We start from the raw sequence: 27,141 nt of genomic DNA, 5'->3' as shown, positions 1-27,141 counted from the left end.
TTACAAAACACTAAACGCATAACTGCAGCGTTTGCAGAGTCAGGCCTGATCCCTGCGATCGCTACCAGTTTTTTTTGGTAGCGTTTTGGTGAACTGGCAAGCACCAGCGGCCTAGTACACCCCGGTCGTAGTCAAACCAGCACTGCAGTAACACTTGATGACGTGGCAAGTCCCATAAGTGCAGTTCAAGCTGGTGAGGTGGCAAGCACAAGTAGTGTCCCGCTGCCACCAAGAAGAAGACAAACACAGGCCCGTCGTGCCCATAATTCCCTTCCTGCTGCATTTGCCAATCCTAATTGGGAACCCACCACTTCTGCAGCGCCCGTACTTCCCCCATTCACATCCCCAACCAAATGCAGTCGGCTGCATGAGAGGCATTTACGTTATGTCCTCTCAAGTACCCCTACCCAGCGAACCCCCCCAAAAATATGTCATGTCTGCAGCAAGCGCGGATATAGGCGTGACACCCGCTATTATTGTCCCTCCTGTCCTGACAATCCTGGTATTTGCATTGGTGAATGTTTTGAACGCTACCATTCACTAGTTGAGTATTAGCGTAGGGTACAGCATTGCACATACTAGGCACACTTTCACAGGGTCTCCCAAGATGCAATCGCATTTTGAGAGACCCGAACCTGGAACCGGTTACAGTTATAAAAGTTAGTTACAAAAAAAAGTGTAAAAAAAATAAAAATAATAATATATAAAAAAAAAATAGTTGTCGTTTTATTGTTCCCTCTCTCTCTTTATTCTCTCTCTCTATTGTTCTGCTCTTTTTTACTGTATTCTACTCTGCAATGTTTTATTGTTATTATGTTTTATTGTTAACCATTTTTTTGTCTTCAGGTACGCCATTCACAACTTTGAGTGGTTATACCAGAATGATTCCTGCAGGTTTAGGTATCATCTTGATATCATTCTTTTCAGCCAGTGGTCGGCTTTCATGTAAAAGCAATCCTAGCGGCTAATTAGCCTCTAGACTGCTTTTACAAGCAGTGGGAGGGAATGCCCCCCCTACCGTCTTCCGTGTTTTTCTCTGGCTCTCTTGTCTCAACAGGGAACCTGAGAATGCAGCCGGTGATTCAGCCAGCTGACCATAGAGCTGATCAGAGACCAGAGTGGCTCCAAACATCTCTATGGCCTAAGAAACCGGAATCTACGAGCATTTTATGACTTAGATTTCGCCGGATGTAAACAGCGCCATTGGGAAATTGGGAAAGCATTTTATCACATCGATCTTGGTGTGGTCAGATGCTTTGAGGGCAGAGGAGAAATCTAGGGTCTAATAGACCCCAATTTTTTCAAAAAAGAGTACCTGTCACTCCCTACTGCTATCATAGGGGATATTTACATTCCCTGAGATAACAATAAAAATGACTAAAAAAAAAAATGAAAGGAACAGTTTAAAAATAAGATAAAAAAAAGCACCCCTGTCCCCCCCTGCTCTCGCACAAAAGGCGAACGCAAGCGTCGGTCTGGCGTCAAATGTAAACAGCAATTGCACCATGCATGTGAGGTATCACCGCGAAGGTCAGATCGAGGGCAGTAATTTTAGCAGTAGACCTCCTCTGTAAATCTAAAGTGGTAACCTGTAAAGGCTTTTAAAAATGTATTTAGTTTGTCGCCACTGCACGTTTGTGCGCAATTTTAAAGCACGTCATGTTTAGTATCCATTTACTCAGCCTAAGATCATCTTTTTTATTTCATCAAACATTTGGGCAATATAGTGTGTTTTAGTGCATTAAAATTTTAAAAAGTGTGTTTTTTCCCCAAAAAATGCGTTTGAAAAATCGCTGCGCAAATACTGTGTGAAAACAAAAAATGAAACACCCACCATTTTATTCTGTAGGGCATTTGCTTTAAAAAAATATATAATGTTTGGGGGTTCACAGTAGTTTTCCTGCAAAAAAAAAAAAAAATTTTTCATGTAAACAAAAAGTGTCAGGAAGGGCTTTGTCTTCAAGTGGTTAGAAGAGTGGGTGATGTGTGACATAAGCTTCTAAATGTTGTGCATAAAATGCCAAGACAGTTCAAACCCCCCCAAATGACCCCATTTTGGAAAGTAGACACCCCAAGCTATTTGCTGAGAGGCATGTCGAGTCTATGGAATATTTTATATTGTGACACAAGTTGGCGGGAAAGAGACAATTTTTTTTTTGCACAAAGTTGTCACTAAATGATATATTGCTCAAACATGCCATGGGAATATGTGGAATTGCACCCCAAAATACATTCTGTTGCTTCTCCTGAGTACGGGGATACCACATGTGTGAGACTTTTTGGGAGCCAACCACGTACGGGACCCCGAAAACCAAGCACCGACTTCAGGCTTTCTAAGGGCATAAATGTTTGATTTCATTCTTCACTGCCTATCACAGTTTCGGAGGCCATGGAATGCCCAGGTGGCACAAACCCCCCCAAATGACCCCATTTTGGAAAGTAGACACCCCAAGCTATTTGATGAGAGGTATAGTGAGTATTTTGCAGACCTCACTTTTTGTCACAAAGTTTTGAAAATTGAAAAAAAAGAAAAAATTTTTTTTCTTGTCTTTCTTCATTTTCAAAAACAAATGAGAGCTGCAAAATACTCACCATGCCTCTCAGCAAATAGCTTGGGGTGTCTACTTTCCAAAATGGGGTCATTGGGGGGGGGGGTTGTGCCATCTGGGCATTCCATGGCCTCCGAAACTGTGATAGGCAGTGAAGAGTGAAATCAAAAATTTACACCCTTAGAAATCCTGAAGGCGGTGATTGGTTTTCGGGGCCCCGTACGCAGCTGGGCTCCCAAAAAGTCCCACACATGTGGTATCCCCATACTCAGGAGAAGCAGCTAAATGTATTTTGGGGTGCAATTCCACATATGCCCATGGCCTGTGTGAGCAATATATCATTTAGTGACAACTTTGTGCAAAAAAAAAAAAAAAAAATTGTTACTTCCCGCAACTTGTGTCAAAATATAAAATATTCCATGGACTCAACATGCCTCTCAGCAAATAGCTTGGGGTGTCTACTTTCCAAAATGGGGTCATTTGGGGGGTGTTTTGTGCCAGCTGGGCATTTTATGGCCTTCAAAACTGTGATAGGTAGTGAGGAGTAAAATCAAAAATTTATGCCCTTAGAAATCCTGAAGGCGGTGCTTGGTTTTCGGGGCCCCGTATGCGGCTAGGCTCCCAAAAAGTCCCACACATGTGGTATCCCTGTACTCAGGAGAAGCAGCAGAATGTATTTTGGGGTGCAATTCCACATATGCCCATGGCCTGTGTGAGCAATATATCATTTAGTGACAACTTTTTGTAAATTTTTTTTTTTGTTAGTCATTATTCAATCAATTGGGACAAAAAAATAATATTCAATGGGCTCAACATGCCTCTCAGCAATTTCCTTGGGGTGTCTACTTTCCAAAATGGGGTCATTTGGGGGGGGGGTTTGTACTGCCCTGCCATTTTAGCACCTCAAGAAACGACATAGGCAGTCATAAATTAAAGGCTGTGTAAATTCCAGAAAATGTACCCTAGTTTGTAGACGCTATAACTTTTGCGCAAACCAATAAATATACACTTATTGACATTTTTTTTACCAAAGACATGTGGCCGAATACATTTTGGCCTAAATGTATGACTAAAATTGAGTTTATTGGATTTTTTTTATAACAAAAAGTAGAAAATATCATTTTTTTTCAAAATTTTTGGTCTTTTTCCGTTTATAGCGCAAAAATAAAAACGGCAGAGGTGATCAAATACCATCAAAAGAAAGCTCTATTTGTGGGAAGAAAAGGACGCAAATTTCGTTTGGGTACAGCATTGCATGACCGCGCAATTAGCAGTTAAAGCGACGCAGTGCCAAATTGTAAAAAGTGCTCTGGTCAGGAAGGGGGTAAATCCTTCCGGGGCTAAAGTGGTTAATAGCCGAGAGTAGTTTTAAATGACTTTTTCTCCTTTGAAATGTCATTTTGCTGTCTGACTGTTCTAAACACGGGAAACATGCGCCCCTTTACAGGCACACTATAGACACCCCCAGGTACAAAATTTAAAGGGATATTACACTTTTATTGTTTGACTTTAAGCATTATTAAAATCACTGCTCCCAAAAAAACAGCCGTTTTTAAAACTTTTTTTTGCATTGATCCTTGTCCCCTGGGGCAGGACCCGGGTCCCCAAACACTTTTTATGACAATACCATTCATATAAGCCTTTAAAATTAGCACTTTTGATTTCTCCCATAGACTTTTAGAGGGTGTTCCACGGCATTCGAATTTTCCGCGAACACCCCAAATTGTTCGCTGTTCGGCAAACTTGCGAACAGCCCTTGTTGGAACTGGAAGCTCATCCCTAGTGAGGGGGAAAACCCCCGTTAGACTTACCGGTAACGGTATTTCCAGGAACCTTTCAGGACAGCGTCTATATTCCCACCCTATTCTATTTGTTTCACTTGTCGACCTTGTTTACCTGATGGTGGTGTTTTTTTATGATTTTCTATTCTCTGTTTTTTTTTCCTCTGCCGAGTGCACCTTTGATGGAGGTTACTTGATCTTCTAAACAACTGAGGGTCAGTGGAAAGGGGGGGGGCTTTTAAATTGTATCTGATTTGTGTTTCCTGTAGAGGGCGGAGCCAATCATCTCTCAAGTAGCTGTCCTGGAAGGTTCCTGAAAATACAGTTACCGGCAAGTCTAACGGGGTTTTCTCCCCCCCAGTATAGTACATTCCCCTTCTTGTATAGTAGAGCCCTGTCACGGACCCCCATCCCCAACAGGATTATGTCTGCCATAGATGCTTCCTTTGTCCGGTACCAGCACAATCCAAGGTCCCTTGGCCCACCCAGTCACTTTTATTAGTTTTTAATAGGAAAGCAGAGGGACTGGTAGGAACACCAGGGATTTCACACAAAGGAAGCAATACAAAGAGAACAGGAGACTTTCTCATACAAGTACATGGTACAATAGCCACATATCAGGAATATGAAGTGTTGGGTTTACATATTCTTTAATGTCTCTCAGACTTTTCTCTTCCTGTCCTCTACCTTGGTTTGCCTCCCAAATCTAATCCAGTTTTGTACATCTATATTGTGTGATGTCATTGCTTTCGTCTTTTTAATCTTTGGCCTTGTTTCCCTCCTCTGTAAGAAAGAATTAGCCGTTCACACAAACCTTTTCCAATTTGGTTATTTTTCACTCTCTAGGGAAGCCCTTCAATGTTCCATTCCCTCAAATATTCCCTACACTGGACTCTATTTATGAGTTTTTACCTCGGTTAGTCCTCCTCCTGTTTTATTAGCTGCCTCTACCTCACCTCTCTTCCATTCCTCCCAGTCACCATCTCCTGGGTGTCCATCCATTTTCTGTTATTGTGGCTGTACAGATGGAGACATATGGAGTACATTCAGAGAAGTCCTGGAGGGTCTCCGAGCACTTCTGGGGACTTCCTAGGTGGATGTTATAGATCTGAACTCACATGGGAGCTACAGAAATAACCCGATTCCAGGCCAGTCACCAACCTTTTTGTCTTGATTTAACCACTTGAAGACCGGGTTTTTTTTCTGGCACATTTTGTTTACATGTAACAATCAATTTGATTTTTTGCTAGAAAATTACATAAAACCCCAAACATTATCTACATTTTTAGAGCAGAGAGCCTAGAGCAGGAATCTTCAAACTACGGCTCTCCAGCTGTGGCAGAACTACACATCCCATGAGACATTGTAAAAATCTGACATTCACAGACATGACTAGGCATGATGGGAATTGTAGTTCCTGAACAACTGGAGGTCTGTAGTTTGAAGACCCCTGGCCTAGAGTATAAATTGGTGGGTTTTGCAATTTTTTATATCACACGATATTTGTGCAGCGATTTTTCAAATGCAATTTTTGGGAAAAAATACACTTTTTTGAATTTTTTTAATGCAAAAAAAAATACATAACCCAACTTTTTGTAAAGTATAAAAGATGTTACGCAGAGTAAATGAATAAAAAAAATATCATGCTTTAAAATTGTGCACTCCTATGAAACGGTGATAAACGTCAATTTTACTATCCATAGGCGAATGTAAAAGCCTTTACAGGTTACCGCTTTATATATATAGAGGATTACTGCCCATTATCTGATGTTTAGACCATTACCTCACATTTGTGGGACTATCACTTTTTGCGTGTGTGCGCGACCGACGTGCATTCACCTTGCTCGCTAGCACAGGGGGAAGGGGGCACTTTAAATTTGTTTTGTTTTTTTATTTAATTCACTTTTTTATTTTTACACTGTTACTTTAAAAAAAATATATATTATTTATTTTATTTTTAAGCTTTTGCTTTAAATTTTTTTTAATCGCCTTTCATTGCTGTCACAGGTTATGTAAACATCTTTTGCAAAGGCAGTTGACCGGTGTTCTGTCGAAGTGCCCGCTATCGAGAAGTGCCCGCTATCGAGAAGTGCCCGGGTTGTACTGCTCATGCGCCGTACGGAACAGCACACCAGCTGATTTTACGATCCGCTGTTGTGACAGCACCTGCGCTCCCGTGGCGAGTTCATGTCAGTGAGGGGCGGATTTGTACATGTTGTGGGCGGATTTATTAATGATGGGCAGTTGGGTGCGGAATTTTTAAAGATGCCCAGTGCTGCAAAACAAAACTTTTTATGCTATTCTTCGAAGAATAGCATAAAAGGTTTTGTTTTGCAGCACTGGGCATCTTTTAAAATTCCGCCCCCAACTGCCCATCATTTATAAATCCGCCCACAACATGTACAAATCCGCCCCTCATCAACATGAGCTTGCCACGGGAGCGCGGGGCACAATCTGACAGAATTTTTTTTTTTCTGTCGGCTATTGTGCACAGGCGCCATCTTAACAGCTGATTGTAAAATCAGCTGTTGTGCTCTTCTGTACAGCGCATGTGTGGCACATGCGCTGTTCGTCCCGGTCACTTCTCGACAAAACACCAGGATATACACACAGCACAACCATGATGCTTGGCTTCACAGTTATGGCACAAAATAATCCCTCTGTCACATTGGGCAGGTAGTGGCACCCGCCGCCTGCCAAATACAACTCATTTACCTGAATTGGGACACGCTGACGCCATGTGGTTGTGGAATGGTGGTGCAGATTTTTAGGGGTAAAACACAGACAGTGAGGAGGTGACATAACGCTTCCTCACCGCCTGTCAAATGTCCTCTAAACAGCGATTCACCTTCAGAGGACAACGCTTATGTAAATTGGCTCTAATTGTTTTTTGTTTTTTTTTCTCCAGCCCCTGAGTATTTATCTCTCCTATCAGTGATCAGTAATCCTCAGCTGGCATTGATATAAACTTTGATCACATTTCTGATCTGTCTTCTCCTCCCAGGTCTCCTGTGTATGATGATCATATCGGTGTCATCAGGAACGGTGTATGTACAGAGCGGATCAGACATCACTGACTGTAATATGAAATGTCCTGAGGATAACAATGAAGTGACTCTGGAGCTGTACAGAGTATGCAGAGGGGTGGATAGGACATTGCTGGAAAATCTCTGTTATTACAATCACACTAAATCTCATGACTCCAGACTCCGACTGCACACAGGGAGCGGCTGCTGGAAGCTGACACATGCCAGGAAGGAGGATTCCTGTGTGTATAAGATCTGGTGTCACTGTGGTCCGGGATATGTAATGTCCTCTACAGAGATCCGTGTACTGGGTAAGAGTACATATACCATTTAAAAGTTCTTCTCTCCCAGAGGGGGTCTAATGCATTGGTCTTTTTGCATTGCTTGCATATTTGCCATCATTGCTGCCTCGTGTGGGAGAGCAGTGGTGGGATTGGGGGGGTCAGTGTTGGGATCGGGGGTATCAGTGGTGGGATCGGGGGGGTCAGTGTTGGGATCGGGGGGTCAGTGGTGGGATGGGGGGACAGTGATGGGACATGAAGCTCCATAAGAGGAGGTGACACAGTATGTGATTGTCAGACTGAACTCTCCTGACATTTATTTTTCTATTAAATGATAACTAAACCCCAAAATAAAAATTTTATAAATTGCAATTTACAGTCCTTAAAGTGGAAGTCCATGCAAAATCTAAAATCGCTGCATCTATAGACACCACGGATCTAACACTAACCTCTCTATCCCTGTAAAGAAAAAATTTGTATACATACCTTTTTGGAAGCCGATCTGACCCGATCCGACCGGATCCCACACTGAGCTGTCAGCCATATGGGCGGGTGCAGAGGAGACAGATGACAATGGAAGCCCCATAGTAACTCTATGGGTGACGTCACTTCGCATTAATTTCACAGCCGTTGTCCTCCGTGTCTTCTGCAGAGCTTCCGCCGCTGGAGATCCAGTTGGATCGGGTCAGATCGGCTTCCAAAAAGGTATGTATACTCATCTTTTCTTTACAGGAATAGAGAGGTTAGTGTAAGATCCCTGGTGTCCATAGATGCAGGGATTTTAGATTTTGCATGGACTTCCACTTAAAATATTTTGTCTGCATTCATTTTATTTTATAGACTAAAATTTTTAGCAAATACAGAAAATATCGGTTGCTCCTGCCAGAAATGCCTCTTCCTTGTCACTTCCTATCAGCTGAACTGAACATATAAACACCTTTTATCTTCCTTCTGTACACTACTACACCTATCATCCCCTATGTAATGGAGGGTAACAAAGGCAGACATGTTTCAAATCCAAATGGGGAAGTAAATATCCCTGCAGGAAAATCCAACCCAAGTAAATAAATGAACAAAAAAAAGTATCAAAATCTATCTGTATAGATATGGCTGCACCCCAGAACCCAAACCCAAAACATTTACTGTACCAGGCAGGAAATGAACTGATAGTCATATAACACTGGGGACTGTATGTGGCTGATGAGGATTCAGGTCACATGAGCACTAAGCAGTGTATAGAAGTATACAAAAAGAGCTAGCACTCTATTCTATGTATCTGGGCTCTGTGTTGGTGACATATGACTGATGGTGACTGTCCTCCTCCTGAACTTTCCAGATCCGGTTCTCATCTCCAACATCACCAGTAACTGTAGTCGGCTGGGTGAGGAGACGGCTGTGAGGGTCCAGTTCTCTGGAGAAGAGAGCGCTGTGACCTGGGAGGAGGACGGGGAGCCTCTCCCTGAAAGATACCGGCTGATAGATGACAATAGGATGCTGATTATCCCCAGTGTGCAGAGAGACGACGCCGAGAGGAGATTCCGGGTCAGGATCACAAACCCGATCAGTGAGGAGATCCGGGAATACCGGCTGGAGATCGGAGGTGAGAGGAGCAAATACTAGGGGAATAGAGGAGGGTGTGTGTATGGGGTCGGGGTGCAGGTTTATATATAATAAAGCAGAGATTTGCTATGTGTATACATTGTAATATAACAAAGCAGACTGTAGAACGGATACATTGTATATTGATCACACATATAATCTCTACACAGAGATGTGTTCTAAACATTGTATTTATTTTCTGACAGATCTTCCATCAGATTATAGGAGATCCAGAATGTTTCTCATTGCTGGAATGCTCGGTGTGATTATTGGGATTATTTTTGTGTTTCTGGTGAGTAATGATTACATCTTTCCTTTCTGTGATTGGATTATTCCTCTAGATCAGCAGTTGTCTCTATAGAGAGTCTGTTGATTTAAGATGGATCTATACTGAAAGGTGAAGTTATATTATCAGTTTCTGGAATGTATGAAGAGCAATGTAAGGTGTGAAATACTTGCTGCTCCTGGAGTTGAGAGCTCCGGATGGTTAATGTTCCTCTTGCAGACAAAGTTTCAGGTGCTGGTCACATGATCTTTACTGAAGGAGGAGATTAGCTAAACTGAACCAAATACTTATAACTGTGTAATCAGCACTGGAGGAAACCCAAAGCAGAAATTGTTCCAGGAAAATAAATTCTCCACTTCTTCCATTACTCTTTATTTATCCATTCTGGTTTTATATTTTTGCTTAAGTCAATGTCTGCTATAACAAGCTCAAGCCTCTTATTTTGGTCATCTTGGGACAGGAATCAGGGCCGGTACATTAGTCTGGGCACCAGCATGTTTTGGCAATGGACTCCACTACTCCCCCTGTCCAGTGTGTGCCGTGCTGAGCCTCGCTCAGTGCCAAGCAACGTAGTCCCCCCCACTCACCCGCTCGCCCGCTGCACATCCCCTGCCCGCTGTATATCCTGTAAGAGGAGGGAGAAGGAGATAGGCTAGATCTGCCCACAACCCCAGTGTGCAGCCAATCTGTGCCTAAGAAGGGCGTGTGGGCAGGAGATTTCAAAGCAACCAGTGCTCCTGTCCTGATGTCTCCCTGAGCCTCTGAAGACAATGCAGCTCTGGGTGAGTGAACTCCACCCTCTCTCTCTGCCTTAAATGTTCCATAGTCTTCCTGCCTTCCATGTACCATAGTGATCCTGCCTTCCATGTACCATAGTGATCCTGCCTTCCATGTACCATAGTGCTCCTTTCTGCCTTCCATGTACCATAGTGATCCTTCAATGTGCCACAGTGGTCCCTCCTTCCTGCCTTCCATGTGCCACAGTGGTCCTTCCTTCATGTCTTCCATGTACCATAGTGATCCTTCATCAATTGCAGCCACTGTGCCCCATCAAATGCAGCCTGACTGTGACCCCCACACCCACCGTCTGACCGGCACTTACCCCATCTTGGTGGCAAGTCAGGCAGCGGCTCCTGTGTCCTCCATGCTTCCCGTGTGTCTCTTCTTCCCTTCTGCTAGGCGTCCAATAGGATCACCTGTGCTTTTAGCCAATCAGGTGATGGTATTAGACCCGCGCTTCCTGATTGGCGGACAGGCGGTTCAGTGTTAGAAAAGCAAATATTTACCGTATTTATCGGTATATAACACGCACTTTTTTCCCCTGAAAATCCGGGGCAAATCGTGGCTGCGCGTTATAGGCCGATCCCCGTCACTTTTGCTCGAATCCGAGCGATTGCCGCCGACATACACAGCTGTGTGTAAATTTAAATATGGTGCCGAGACTGCAAGGACTCGGCGGAGCGGAGATACACATACCCGAGAGTCCTCGGCTTTTCTCGGCGCCGCTTACAGTCCCGCCCAGTTCCGCCATTGGACCTGTGTGATGTCCATCATAGGGCGTGACTGTGAGCGGCGCCGAAAAAAGCCGAGGACTCTCGGGTATGTGTATCTCCGCTCCGCCGAGTCCTTGCAGTCTCGGCACCATATTTGAATTTACACACAGCTGTGTATGTCGGCGGCGATCGCGGCGAGCACGGGGCAAGGCTGCACTGGGGCAAAGCTGCTCTGACAAGGCTGCAATGGACACTGGGGCAAGGCTGCACTGACACTGACAAGGCTGCAGATGGACACTGGGGCAAGGCTGCACTGACACTGACAAGGCTGCAGATGGACACTGACAAGGCTGCAGATGGACACTGGGGCAAGGCTGCAGATGGACACTGGGGCAAGGCTGCAGATGGACACTGGGGCAAGGCTGCAGATGGACACTGGGGCAAGGCTGCACTGACAAGGCTGCAATGGACACTGGGGCAAGGCTGCACTGACACTGACAAGGCTGCAGATGGACACCGATAACGCTGCATTGATGGGCATTTTAATATAAGTTTTTCTTCCTTAAACTTCCCTCCTAAACTTGGGGTGCGTGTTATACGCCGGCGCGTGTTATACGCCGATAAATACGGTATTTGCTTTTCTAGCACACCTGGGCAATGCTCTGCGCTCCGAGTCCACCTTTTTTGAAGTCTATTAGAGCCTATGGCTCAAATCGGGTGCTTAAAAAAACACCCCCGCCGCTGTAATTTAGGCGCCCGGCGTCCTAAAAGGGGCCTGATGCCTGAATAGAAGGTGGCCGTGGCAGACATGGACAGATTCATGCAATGCATGAATCTATCCATTCTACATATAGGGGGTGGCATGACAGAGGGGGCCCTAATGGATGGGCCCCCACTGGATAGGTGGCACTGGTGGGCACAGATGAGGTGGCTGTGGCTCTCCCTGTTCGGGACCGATGTCCCCTTCACAGAAGCCGGAGATCTGCTTTTTTTTCTCCTCACACTGTCAGCGCGAGGAGAAAAAAAACTGATTACCGATCTTCTGTTTACATCACATGATCAGCTGTCATTGGCTGATAGTTGATCGTGTTGTAAGGGGCCGGGATCTCATTAACTCAGTGAACACACAGCGTGCCGCACACGCTACGCAGGCAGCTCATGTACGGGAAGACATCTTTTGACTCCCTCCTGGCAATTAAGGCCCACGCTGTAGCAGTCATACGACTATAGCACAGACGTGAGGAGGTTGAGCTCTCTGTCTATTTTCAGTGTACACAAAACAAAGTAATTTTCTAAATGATTGTGTTGAGGTTTATATGTACCCCTGAGACTCCAGCTTGGGGCACATCAATCAAAGCATAGTTTATAGGTACAAGGAAGCCCAGGTTTTTTTTAACCATGGCCCTTAAGCCCCTCCCATGATCATATTTGGCCACACCCACTCTTTGCTGCACCGCACTCTGTAGGTCACTGTCTCTATGCAATGTCCCTTATTCTCAAGTTCACAAGTTGGAAGGTGTGTGTATACATGGGCAGCACAAAAGGGGTGGAGCCGGGGGGTGGCAGAATGAGGCTTTGCCTAGGGTGTCAAAAATCCTTGCACCAGCCCTGATAGGAATGAAGAAGATACATGGAAGAACCTCCAGGTGGATGCAGAATTAGTGTGTGGATGAGGTCTGTGCAGTAACATCTAGTAAAGTTAAAGGTTGGTAAGTGTGGGGATGGTTTTAAAGAATATCAATCCTTAGATGTGGTGGCTGCATTTGTCTTCTTTTTTCAGTTCTTCTTCAGCAAGAACATGTAATAGCTATTGATCCTGCCAGATATTCAGTGTCCTTTTCCTTTCAAGCTTCTACTATGAATTTTCCTCCCCCATGTAATGGAGATGAAGATCTGTTTGTAGTCCAGTTCAGGAGAGCAGCCTAGGGTGACAACTCAGCTCTACACAGATACAGTGCAGTGAGTGAGTGTTGTCACCCTAGGACAGGAAGTGTGTTATTCATAGATATACCAGGCAGGTGAAAATAAAAGAAGACAACAGAAAATGAATGCAGCCACCACATCTAAGGACTGATAAGTTGCAATATATTACATTTTTGTTTTGGGGTTTAGATACACTGTGTTGGCACAGACAGCAGTTGGCAAAGTTGTGATGGATACATAATGCTGAGCAGAGTGCGGGGAATTCTGACCCAGGGCAGCCATATCACATGGGAGAATAGACTATTGGATGATGGAGGGTGGGAATAAACTAGAAAGAGAACAACCCCAATGCTGTATGTTGGTGATAGTCACTGCAATTTTCTGAGGGTGTCTGTGTGATTTATATTTCCAGATTTACTACAGAAAAGGAGATTTGAAGAGCAATGGTGTCTCTGAAGATGAGCCACTGGCAGAGGATGGATCAATGCCACCCATCAATAATGGATCCATACCCACCAATGGTGTCTATATAGAGGTGCCACTGGCAGAAGATGGATTTATGCCACCCATACAGAATGGATCCATACCCACCAATAAGATTGGATCCCCACCTGCCACTAAGAACACATTTTTATCTATTGAGAGAATTGAGGCCCCCTACTCCATGTAGAGAAGCTCAGTATCTAGAGTCTAATGTTTGGCTGTCTAACAGAAATTTGTTAGCAATCATAAAAAAGGACCTTTATAATATAATTCCTGATAAGAAGCAGCAGAGCAATTCCTCACATATGAGGGAACATTCAAACCAGGTGTATCGAGCAACACAAGGACACTCTAAAAACAATTGCTGTCTATGAGCCCTTCACACCACACTGCATTTTATGCAGCACAACACACAAAAATCTGCATAAACATAACATTCTTGTCAAATTACAAACAAAAAGTGAGGATCTTGACCCTTGATGTGTCCAATGAAGTAAAATTGCATTTAAAAAAATTCAGGTCAGCGTGCAGAGAGATGTATGTCAACGCACATCAACCTGCATGTGGTGCATGTGTTTTCTGTGCGCTCAGGTGTGATTGAGTCTTCAGTGCCTTAACTCTTTTCTCAGGTACCTATCAGATGTGTGACATCATCAACTGTATACCCCACCCACTCCTACCTCTGACACCCATAGGGTCATTAGGGGCGGAGTCTAGAAGAACTGTCTTTATGTAGGCATCACCTTTATTAAATATAGTGGTCATCTAAAGATGTCTGAGTTTAGGTCCACTTTGAAGTCAATTTTTTTATTTTATAAATAGAGGAGAGAGTTAAATACAGTGAGGTAAAAAAGTATTTAGTCAGCCACCAATTGTGCGACTCCTACCACTTAAAAAGATGAGAGAGGCCTGTTATTGTCATCATAGGTATACCTCAACTATGAGAGACAAAATGTGGAAACAAATCCAGACAATTACATTGTCTGATTTTTGAAAGAATTTATTTGCAAATTATGGTGGAAAATAAGTATTTGGTCTCCTACAAACAAGCAAGATTTCTGTCTCTCACAGACCTGTATCTTCTTCTTTAGGAGGCTCCTCTGTCCTCCACTCATTACCTGTATTAATGGCACCTGTTTGAACTTGTTATCAGTATAAAAGACACCTGTCCACAACCTCAAACAGTCACACTCCAAACTCCACTATGGTGAAGACCATAGAGCTGTCGAAGGACACCAGAAACAAAATTGTAGACCTGCACCAGGCTGGGAAGACTGAATCTGCAATAGGCAAGCAGCTTGGTGTGAAGAAATCAACTGTGGGAGCAATAATTAGAAAATGGAAGACATACAAGACCACTGATAATCTCCCTCCATCTGGGGCTCCACGCAAGATCTCACCCCATGGGGTCAAAATGATCACAAGAACGGTGAGCAAAAATCCCAGAACCACACGGGGGGACCTAGAGAATGACCTGCAGAGAGCTGGGACCAACATAACAAAGGCTACCATTAGTAACACACTACGCCGCCAGGGACTCAGATCCTGCAGTGCCAGACGTCTCCCCCTGCTTAAGCCAGTACATGTCCGGGCCCGTCTGAGGTTTGCTAGAGAGCATTTGGATGATCCAGAAGAGGATTGGGAGAATGTCATATGGTCAGATGAAACCAAAGTAGAACTGTTTGGTAGAAACACAACTCGTCGTGTTTGGAGGAAAGAGAATGCTAAGTTGCAACCAAAGAACACCATACCTACTGTGAAGCATGGGGGTGGCAACATCATGCTTTGGGGCTGTTTCTCTGCAAAGGGACAGGAAGACTGATCTGTGTACATGAAAGAATGAATGGGGCCATGTATCGTGAGATTTTGAGTGCAAACCTCCTCCCATCAGCAGGGGCATTGAGGATGAAACTTGGCTGGGTCTTTCAGCATGACAATGATCCCAAACACACCGCCCGGGCAACGAAGGAGTGGCTTTGTAAGAAGCATTTCAAGGTCCTGGAGTGGCCTAGTCAGTCTCCAGATCCCAACCCCATAGAAAACCTTTGGAGGGAGTTGAAAGTCCGTGTTGTCCAGCGACAGCCCCAAAACATCACTGCTCTAGAGGAGATCTGCATGGAGGAATGGGCCAACATACCAGCAACAGTGTGTGACAACCTTGTGAAGACTTACAGAAAACGTTTGACCTCTGTCATTGCCAACAAAGGATATATAACAAAGTATTGAGATGAACTTTTGATATTGACAAAATACTTATTTTCCACCATAATTTGCAAATAAATTCTTTCAAAAATCAGACAATGTGATTGTCTGGATTTGTTTCCACATTTTGTCTCTCATAGTTGAGGTATACCTATGATGACAATTACAGGCCTCTCATCTTTTTAAGCGGGAGAACTTGTACAATTGGTGGCCGACTAAATACTTTTTTGCCCCACTGTATCCTATCAAGTTATATTTTGTCTTGTGTCCCAATGCAACAATTTCCCTTTATTTTCCTGTCTTGGGATGCAACAGGAAATGAGTCTTAGAAAATTGTCACAGAGACCAGTGAAAGATATTTTCTCATTTTTAGACTTCCCATTATGTTTAGTCACCAGGACAAATAGAGATAATGAATCTCCATAGTGGGAACACGGCAATAAAAATTTTACTCGGGGTTCAGCCCTTCCCTTTGCTTAAAAAAGGCTTTACTTGCTCAATAAGAGGAGGTTAAACCCTGAATAACATCTGCGAGCATTTGCCTTAATATGAAGTATGCACAGCACTTACCTCTGGGTGTGCTCTCCTCCAATGGTCAGAGGTCTGAGCCAATCCACTCCATTCCTGCCAATGCCACGCCCTTCCCCAAGTCTTCCAGGTCCAAAATCTTCTTCCTTCTCCTATTGGACAGGCACTGATGATGTAACCCCCGCACATGTACACTGGAGTTATATGATCTCAGCATCCGGCTCCATTCCCGGCATCTGTGAGATCCCCGGACTATACACTGCACTCTGCATATACTACAGTCAGTGTGCAGAATAACATTGCCAGCAGGAAAAGTCAATTTCCTACATTTCTCAGGATTTTCTACTGATTGGTAATCTGTATTGTCATCTGTTTAGACCTCCCAGATGAGCAAAACATTGATCTAGAATTCTTATTCTGGTGACAACACTGCTGGGTGATTGTTGGCATTTCCTGGCTATATGTCTTGTGTTGGAATGTATTTGCTACAGCAGGAAGGATTTTTTTCCCCTGTTGTAGCAAATTGGATCCTGCTTTTCTGTTTTTTTGTTTTTTTTTACCTTCCTTTGGATCAACTGTGGGTATAGGATTGGGTATATTGGATTGTATGATAATTTTTTTTTTATGGTTGAACAAAAGATGGACTTGCGTCTTTTTTCAACCTGACTATGTAACTATGTAACATTGCCAGGTCATATTAATCCACAATATTGTTGGAGGGAATTACTGTTGCCTTTTTTACTAAGTTGAACTCCAGTCAAACTGCTAAATACTCATCAAAGGATTTATAATTCTGTCCGGCCACTTTTGTCATTCACACATCAAAGCCGGACATGTGATGTTTACAGCTATAGAATACAGTGATGTCACCTCCTGCCCACAGCATGCTGATTGGATGGTGAAGGGACAGCAACACAGAATAACTCATCAACTCTGCCCTCTCCTCCTGTCAGCACATGTGCAAGCAGCAGAGTCCTGATTGGCTCATACTGTTGCACCTCCCTTCCTAGTCTGAATGCTGCTATTCAGAGGGTGATGGGGTGATATCCAGACAGATTCAGATACCTAGGCTAGTTGTCTGCAAATATAATTATAAGTCCATCTCCAGGTTCCTTGACCCCCCTTCCCCCCGTATGTATGTGTGTGTTTTAACATTATTTACTTACCCTTTTCTGATGTCTTCTGGCCAGTCATGTGGCACGCTGGGTTAATGTCCTCTCTGGTCTTCTCCCAGGGTGGGCAGTCTTGGTTGATGCAGAATGTGGCACTGATTCAGTGGTGTCGGCAGGGGGGCCTGACAGTGGCTGAAGCCCCCGAGTGGGTCCCCAAAAAGCCCAGGTCTCGGGTGGGCACTATTCTATTAGCCCCGAGCACCGCCACCGAGCGGGGAATGATCTGATTGAGTGTTATAGCAGGTCCTGCCTTCTGGAGCCTTCAGCGCTGATAAACGTCCCACTGGTCCAATGCCGGGACTGCGGGATGGGACGTCCATCATAGGCGCTGCAGGCTCCAGAAGGCAGGAATTACAATGCGGCCCCACTTGGCGTTCGGGCGGCTGGCTCTCCTCTCCTCATCGTGTCTCTCTCTGGCTGCCTGGACTCTGCAGGAGGACACCTGAAGTCTGGTCAGGTAGGTCAGCGTATGTCGTGTAGGTCAGCGTATGTCGTGTAGGTCAGCGTATGTCGTGTAGGTCAGCGTATGTCGTGTAGGTCAGCGTATGCCGTGTAGGTCAGCGTATGTCGTGTAGGTCAGCGTATGTCGCGTAGGTCAGCGTATGTCGCGTAGGTCAGCGTATGTCGCGTAGGTCAGCGTATGTCGCGTAGGTCAGCGTATGTCGGGTAGGTCAGCGTATGTCGGGTAGGTTAGCGTATGTCGGGTAGGTCAGCGTATGTCGGGTAGGTCAGTGTAGGTCAGGTAGGTAATCAATGGGAGTGAAAAGTAAATTGCATATTTTTTCCTCTTTTTAGCATTTGTATCAGATTTATATCAGTCACTGACACAATTCTGGGGTAGAAGTAAACTATATTTTTCTATGCATTTTATTCATACTGTACAATATGTTAATATGATTCATATTATCTGAAATAAAATTCAGAATTTGGTTGTTGGTTTCCCTTCTTTGCTGTCTTCCTGTACAAATAATTCACAAAAAATCTCTAGTCTCGCCATTCTTAGCCAGGGTTCCTCCACAGGTGATAGAGGTTTGTCAGGCTCCTCGTGGTTGAATGGCTTTCCATTTGATGGAGTCAGTATAGTTCTGGAGCCAATGCAGAAATTAAGGTATCAAATAGTTCATGATAAAAGTCCATAAAAGTGCAGGGCTCCTTTAAATGTGCAGAAATAGAAGAAATGGTCACTCAGACAGAGATGTTGTCTCAATCAAGAGAACAAAACACACATGCCTAATGCACTGCAGATGTGATCCCTCCTGTAGGTCCACGTTCGGTGTCTAGAGATGTCACCTCCTCCGGATCAAGGCATATTTAACCATTATAAATGAAAATTTCTTATAGTGTAGTATTTAATGAACATTCCATAGAATAGTGAAGAAAATCTTCTGGCTACTTTCAATCAGCAAAACTATTTCTATATCATTACAGTGTATACAGAACATCAAGTACAAAACATTATGTGACAGTTCTTTAGAAAGGTGGGAAACAAACGCTACGCACTTCAAGCAGATTAGCCCAGAGAGGACCAGACACTTTGGAGTTGCATTCCTAAAGGCAAATAGACTGTTCACTTTGCAAAATGCCGTTGCTCCAGAACTTAGTAAATGAGCAGAAGCTCTGCTGACTTCCATCATCCAATCATGTGCAAGCAAAAATGCTGTTTTTTTTTTTTATTTTCCTTGCATGTGATTGGTTATTGTTTGCAAAGTGAACCTTCATCTCATTTACTAAGCTCTGGAGCAATTGCACTTGTAGAGTGCAGTCTATTTGCCTTTAGTAAATCAACCCCTGTAAGCCTACCAAAATTAAAGTACGACCATAGATGCAAAGTGATCAGGAGATGCTGGCGGGGGACCAATGTACCCCATCCAATTTTAAAGAAAGATAACAGTTAGAAAGAGAGAAAGACAGAAAGACAGAGGGGAAGAAATAAAAAAAAAAAAAAAAAAAGGGGATAAAAATGATAATAAGGGTCTCCTACCTGGACCTCCCAATTAGAGCTGGAGTCATGGAGCTCCTCATACTTGTCAGAAAATGAATTGGGTCCAGTAATACCAAGTCTTGTGAATCGGAGCCTCTTGTCTGCTCACACAGGCTGTAAGCTCCTCCATATTATAATATAATAATTATTATAATAACAACATTCTCTGAATTATTCCAATGACTCCCTGTAGAAGACGAGGCAGATTTCTAAAGGACTGGGATGCGAGCCCTGGCTGCACTCATGAGGTGTCCTCTTAGAGAATTACGGTTCTTCCATAGCGGAGATGTATTAGGCAGGCAGTTGGGTCGATTTCTAGTGGCAAACCAGTCAGATCCTGAATAAAAGCACAGACTCTCTACCAGAAGGGCCAGATCCATGGACATAACCAAAAAATAGGGATTATTGTACCACTAGATGCCCTACACCAGGGATATGGAATTAGCGGACCTCCAGCTGTTGTAGAACTACAAGTCCCATCATGCCTCTGCCTCTGGGTGTCATACTTGTGGCTGTCAGTCTTGCTATGCCTCATGGGACTTGTAGTTCTGCAACAGCTGGAGGTCCGCTAACTGCATATCCCAATAGCTCAACACTATCAGGTGGGGTCTGTGTGTGGGAAATGTTAGGAGATATTTAAACCCTTAGAACATGGGCCTACAGAACTCAGCATAGCTGTGAAAAAATACTAAAATTACCACAAACTAATACAAACAAATTTTAAAAACATTGCAAATTGGAAAGAAACATAATAAAACAATATGGGTGACTCATTATCACCAACAACAATAATGGTAATAACTAAGATATAAAACACTGAATATGTGATTCCCTCTATTTATATAAAAAGTGGATCCTTTTATCATGGATACATAGTATCAGGGCAATAGGAGAAGTTTTGGGTAATAAAATGAAAAGCTTAAAGATATATATATATATATATATATATATATATATATATATATATATATATATATATATATATTAACCACTTCTGGACTGCCCTATAGCAGTTTTACTATTACAGTGTGGCATCTGTGCACCAGATCATATATATATATATATATATATATACATGATCCGACACCTCCAGGTAAGGGGCACGCATTCGCACCTGTGGCGGCTCACTTCCGCTGTCATTACACAGCGTAAGTCGATCGGTGCTGGGTACTCGATGTCCGTCAGCACCTGCCGATCAGTGGGCAGAGAGACAGAATGGCGATCCGCCTATGTAAACAAGGTAGATCTTAGTTCTGATGGGGGAAGGGGTGGAGTTTGTATCCCTGCAAAGCAAGAAAAAAATTCCAGCTCTTCCCTTAGTAAAAGCAGCTCACACAGTGTAGTAAAACACTGGCTAGGTACACGGTTAATACTTTGATCACCCTTGATGTTAACCCCTTCCCAGCCATTGTCATTAATACAGTGACAGTGCACATTTTTAGCACTGATCACTGTATTAGTGTCGCTGGTCCGCAAAAAGTGTCAGTTAGTGTCAGAATGTTGGCCGCAATATCACAGTCCTGCTATAATTCACTGATCGCCACTATTACCAGTAGGAAAAATAAAGTGAATAAAAATATCCCATAGTTTGTAGACGCTATAACTTTTGCGCAAACCAATCAATATACACTTATTGGGATTTTTACCAAAAATATGTAGCAGATTACATATTGACCTAACTTTATGAAGAAATTTTATTTTATTTTTTTATTGGATATGTTTTATAGCAGAAAGTATATATATATATATATATATATTTTTTTTTTTTTTCAAAATTGTCTTTTTTTTTGTAGCACAAAAAAATAAAAACCGCAGAGGTGATCAAATACCACCAAAAGAAAGCTCTATTTGTGGGAAAGAAATTACATACTTTTTTTTTACGTACATTGTCACACAGCTGCGTAATTTTCAGTTAGAGTAATATGTAAAGTTTAAGAAAAATCGGCTCCTTTCAGGGATACCTCATCCATTATCATCAACACTTTGATATTGGACTTTACTGGTACCAGAGAGTGACGCTCACATAAAACTTATAAAATATAATATTTATTACAAAATTTCATGAAAGATGTTGAAGATCATAGTCAACATATTCTTTTATGCGATATAGGCCATATCAATAGACTATCACAAATTATCTTTGATATGTAATCCAAGAGGTTGACGCGTTTCGCAACTACCATCTTCCTCAGGACCTCCTTTACTTGGCAGCAAAAAGAAATAGCCTACCTGAGGGAAAAAATATATATAATCAACATCTTATAATATATAGAGTCTACATATAATCTCCTAGACTTACTATGTTAAACTTAAAGGGGGTGTAAACCCTTGTGGTTTTTCACCTTAATGCATCCAAACTTCTGGTAGTCACCGGCTCCCCATCCCCCCCGTTTTACTTACCTGAGCCATGGAATTCACTCGGCTGTGATGCGCTGTCCCTCTCTCCATGGTGTCTCGTGTCCTGATTGGATAGATTGATAGCAGTGCAGCCATTGGCCCCCGCTGCTGTCAATCAAATCCAATGATGTGGGGGGGCAGGGCTGAGTCATACATTTTGGCGGCTATGTACGCCGAATGAATGACTCGGGAACGCGCCCGCAAGGTAACCTTACAGGAGAGCTCTTCTTCTAGGGGGTTATCTGATGTTGGGGGGGGGAGCCGCGAGAGCCACTGAGGGACCCCAGAAGTCGGTGTTCGGGGCCACTCTGTGCAAAACGTGCTGCATAGTGGAGGTAAGTATGACATGTTTGTTATTTTAAAAAAAAAGCTTTACAATCACTTTAAGCATCGCTATGAGAGTATAACTCCAAGACGGTGAAAAAGTGTGCAGTGTGGATATAGCACTATTTGAAATACAGCAAAATGGATCTAGAAAGTAACAAAAGTTGACAACCAGTTAACCCATTAGCCAATCGGGATCATACAAAATGTTACGTGAAAAAAGACTTACAAGAGGGCATCTTACTTACTTCCATGCAAGATATGCAAACACACCCCTCTATAGGAGAGGATGTTATATGTATTTTGTGTTGTTGTTCATATCTAAAAATGGGCCAACACTCAGCAACCCACAAGAATAATGTGAAATACCCATCTGAAACAATAATCAATAAATTAAAAACCATCTTGCCAATTGGAAAAGATTTCCAAGCCATGGGTGCATATAAGAATAACAATAGCACAATTACCTGCAAGTGCCCCCAAAGAGCCCACCCAAAATGGCCTGGTCATGAAGGGCGGGGGGGTAAATATTCTGGATTTCAAATGTATAGAATAGGAAGTGGCCAGTAGAGGGAGGTATGGAGCTAAACTTTCACAAGCAAAGAAGTTTATTTACAAAAAGGATACAATTAGGGAAATAAAGTGACATTTTGTAGCCAAACAGAGAAAGACGATGTATAAAGATCCGGGGTAGGCAACTTTTTGAGCTCAGTGTGCCAAAAAATGTTTTCAAAATTGAGCGTGCCAATTTTATAACAAAACAATGTCAACTTCACACTCTCAATCATGAAAAGGATTTTTTATAAAGTAAATGCTGTAAACTACTTAGTAGTGAGAAATTAACATCCTTGATTCTCACGCCTCAGATCAGCCCCAATTCATTCACCTCAGATCACGGTCCCCCTGCACATCTGCCCCACCTCTGTACCCCCTTCTCATCTGCCCCGCCACTGTAACCCCTGCACATCTGCCCCACCACTGTAGCCCCCTGCACATCTGCCCCACCACTGTAGCCCCCTGCACATCTGCCCCACCACTGTAGCCCCCTGCACATCTGCCCCACCTCTGTAACCCCCTGCACATCTGCCCCACCACTGTAGCCCCCTGCACATCTGCCCCTCCACTGTAACCTCCTGCTCATCTGCCCCACCGCTGTAGCCCCCTGCACATCTGCCCCACCACTGTAACCCCCTGCTCATCTGCCCCACCACTGTAGCCCCCTGCACATCTGCCCCACCTCTGTAGCTCCCTGCTCATCTGCCCCACCTCTGTAGCTCCCTGCTCATCTGCCCCACCTCTGTATCCCCCTGCTCATCTATCCCACCACTGTACTACCCTGCTCATCTGCCCCATTACTGTACCCCCTGATCTTCTGTCCCACCTCTGAACCCCTCCTGCTCATTATCCCCACCGCTGTACCCTCTTCTCATCTATGATATGTGTGATATGCAGAGTGGTGAAAGGAAGCAGAGATGAGACACATCTACCTGTCCTGGCACACTCATCCTGCTGATCCACGTCTCGCATCCAGCCCACATGTTTGTATGTGATGTATATTATGTATGGGATGTATGTGATGTATGTAATGTATGTAATGTATATGATATATGTGATGTCACATACAAGCATCTGGAATGGATGCACAATGATGAGCTCAGGTCAGGGGTATTTTCTGAAAGCAGTGGGCCTGTGTACAGGATCATAAGTTGGTCCCCCGCAGCTGAGAAAAAGTGCGGCGCTCTGCACCACAGGAAAAGTTGGGTGTGATTTTCATTGTGCTGAATACTGGCGGTGGCTTAAAGGGACACAGAGTGTTGGGGTTCAGTAGTAAGTGACACAAAGGTTCAGGAATCATTTTAACAAAGTTCCCAGAAGCTCAACAGTAAACTGTCCCCTGATTGGGTTTTTCTCAATCAGTGAAATCTCTTCTTTCTGAGATTGGTAGTGGCAACCAAGCGAGTCATCTTCCTCCAGATGGTGGGTGGGGCTAGCAGGATTGTGATTGGCTTTAGCAGTAGCCAATCACAGTCCTCCTCCTTCTGGAATCAGGGACCGCCCCCCCTAGCAGAACTGCACCCAATCTCTTCCCCATCACAAAAGCTGACGATTGTAGCTACAGCAAAGTTATAGAACCAAACAATGTTTCCCATCTTTTACAATGTGTGGGGGTGCAGTGCCTCCCCCTCAGTGTGGTGTGGGGAAGTCTGAAATTGGAATGCATTCGTGTCTCACTGACACTTCCCTGCGCTGCTCTGCTGATGGGGAGGAAGTCGAGTGCCGGCAAAAGAGGCTTTGTGTGCCGTGCCGGGTGTTGTCTACCCCTGATATAGATACATATGAAAAAGAAATCATTACAAATGGGTATCAGAGGAAAAAGGGAAGATGTATCTAATCCATCACACTGGAAAGCAAAATAGGTTTTATAATTAGCATTGACCTCAAGTTCTTCATTTATACCAGGGATCCACGCTGGGCTGCAATCCAGACCCAGACCAAGTGACTGTTATGTCCCTGCCACTTAGTAGCTGGTTGTCCTCTCCAGGGTCTCCCACCCAGCCACCACTGTCACCCTCACCACAGGGCAGGGGGCAGGATATGCTGCAGATCTGACCAGACAGATGGAGTCTTTCCAAATGAAGCGGACAGAGGTGTGAGCACAGGGTGTGCCAGGTGTGCCTGGGCACACCCTAATCACCCTGTGCAGAGATTAAAGGGAAACTGAGGACACTGTGGGATTGTGATGTGAAGGGGATTTGTGATGTAAAGGGGGACTGTGAACACTGATGTGAAGGGGGGGCTGTGATGTGAAGGGGGCTGAGGACAGTGTTGTAAAGAGGGGGCTATGATGTAAAGGGGGACTAAGGACACTGATGTAAAGAGGTAAATGTGATGTAAAGGGGGTTATGATGTGAACGGTAGGCTGCACACACTGCTGTACAGGGGTTGTGATGTAAAGGGGAGTGGTGATGTGTTTTAGGGCAAACATGAGATTCAAACCTCGGCCAGAAGAAAATTTTACCAATTGGATCTCCATAAATTTTAGTTCAATACCCCTAAATTAAATCTTTGGATTATAGAGTATCTGGTTTGTATCAAGGAAAGACGAAGAGATCTGGAAGCCGCACACCGGTCTGATGATAAGTGCCTTTATTGATAGAAAGCTGGATCACAAAAGTGTACAAGACACTACAGCAGAAGTGTACAGAGATCAACTGACGCGTTTCGCACTCATAACAAGTGCTTACTCATAGCTATGAGTTTCTTGGGTAACAGAGGGCCCAGTTTGGGGTCCTGTAGTATGATGCACCAACATTTCCCTCCATACATCTATAGTTACTATGGAATTGTGTGATAAAACCCTGTCAACAATAAATTGCAGGTAAAAACAAAAAAAATACAGTATTTTAAATGCTTACTTTCCGGGTTTTTGCTTTCAATAAATGTAATTCGCTTGCAATGTGCCTCTGAACTTGCTAGAAAATGTGACTACTACAGGAAGAGTCATTTTCTTAGCACAGCCCCCTCCCTCCTTGCATGTCATAGCCCTCTACTCTTCTGGGAGTGTATTATTAGTGTCTGTGCTGGGCCAGCTCCTCTGCCTCTCCCTTCACCTTCCTACATAACCATTTGAGTAGCTGCCATTGGGGGAGTGACGGAGAATATTTGTGTAGCCAGGTGGGGGGCTTCTAAGAGATGGCAGAGAGGAGACATTGCCAAATAAACCATAGACTTCCCCCTTATGCTCATGGACAGTTGTCTCCTTGCTAGCTGGGTTGTCAGATGGCAGTGGAGATGTTCTTTCTGACATGACAGCTAGTCTTAGCACATAGGAAGATGGGACAAAGTACCTAATACACTTTGTCTAATGAGGGACAAATGCATTGAAAAGGGAAGTGAGATGACCCCCCCACCCACACACACACACACACACACACACACACACACACACACAATACACATCTGTGTGAGGCAGAGGCACTCACTGACTGATTGAAGGGAAGACAACAGCCAGTGGGAACAACAAAGGTCCTGCTCATGCTCACAGCAAGTATTATGGTGCTTTATCATTTTTTCCCCAGGAGAAACAGTACATCAATAGTTAGAGACCTGAGTTCAGTAACCTGCGTAGAATGGTAGACCTTTAATAGTTACCTGCTGACCTTGAATAATAAGAAGAAGGGACTAGATATAGGCTGTGTGGACAAGTGAGATCATACCAATTATTACCAGAATGGTTGTATCTTTACACACTTCTACTTTATAGGAGGTACTGGATTTGGTTGGTCATAGTTCAGTAATTGCAGGCTGAGTGATTTATTCCCTAGTCTGCAGTATAGTTTGCATTTACACTTTCGAAGATTTGAACCAATAGAGACATGCCGGAGCCCCTCTCAACAGGCTTGAAAAAGAGGGTGGTACCCTGGAAACGCGTTGCCTGTACTAATGCAGTAGATGGTATCCCAGAACCAGCCGTGGAGCTGTTTGACATCCTGAGCCTCTGCCACTTGTCATCTAGGAAGCCGATGGTGGTTCCCTTTGCATCAGAGCCATACTGCCTGCTCCCTACTGCCTGTGCTCTTTTGCAGCAGAATGGACAAAGATAGCTAGTATCACACTGTGGGTGGAGGATTTTCTTTGTTTTCATTTTGGATAGAGTGAAGAGGGATTAGAACCCCTGTTAGGTCTTTGTCCTGTGTACCATTATCATTACAACTGGGCATTAAAAAATCCAAAATGTTGGTCTTCCCCAGAACAGCAATAGAGGGGAAATCCTTTAATGGGGACCCTAGTTTCAGTGACAACTGAGGATTCCTTCACTTTAAGGGATTTCCTCCCACTGCCTGCATTGGTTATTGGACAGGAAGTGAAGGGAAATCTCCCAAGTGTGATATAAATGGCATAAACAAACAGGGCATGGGGTTATAACCCTCCATTACTCTATTCCAAATGAAAAAAAATGCCTACTTTAGTTCTACTTTAATGTAAGTGGATATTTTGTTTTAAATAAATCAATTCTGGTTATACTACTGATGGAGCGCTCTGTGTGGTCATATCTCCCCCTAGTGGTCATGGATCCTTGCAAGCTGGTTGCCACTTTGCAATGATTTGACTGCAA

At 43.8% G+C, this 27,141-nt stretch overlaps 1 protein-coding gene and 1 long non-coding RNA gene across 2 annotated transcripts; both read left to right on the top strand.

The window, feature by feature from the left end:
- The first annotated feature begins 7,311 nt into the window (after positions 1-7,311).
- LOC141130144 (uncharacterized) lies at positions 7,312-14,258 on the top strand. Its single transcript, XM_073618094.1, has 4 exons — positions 7,312-7,667; positions 8,974-9,237; positions 9,443-9,528; positions 13,351-14,258. Exons 1-4 carry the CDS (start codon positions 7,346-7,348, stop codon positions 13,606-13,608), a joined length of 930 nt encoding a protein of 309 aa, XP_073474195.1. The 5' UTR covers positions 7,312-7,345; the 3' UTR covers positions 13,609-14,258.
- A 1,572-nt stretch (positions 14,259-15,830) lies between these two features.
- On the top strand, positions 15,831-18,252 carry LOC141130143 (uncharacterized). Its single transcript, XR_012242007.1, has 2 exons — positions 15,831-17,566; positions 17,672-18,252. It is a non-coding gene; the product is annotated as an uncharacterized lncRNA (long non-coding RNA).
- Positions 18,253-27,141: the final 8,889 nt, after the last annotated feature.

The sequence above is a fragment of the Aquarana catesbeiana genome, linkage group LG02 (assembly GCF_042186555.1).
Source record: "Aquarana catesbeiana isolate 2022-GZ linkage group LG02, ASM4218655v1, whole genome shotgun sequence".
Taxonomy (NCBI): domain Eukaryota; kingdom Metazoa; phylum Chordata; class Amphibia; order Anura; family Ranidae; genus Aquarana; species Aquarana catesbeiana.
This window is presented reverse-complemented; position numbering and strand designations above follow the sequence as displayed.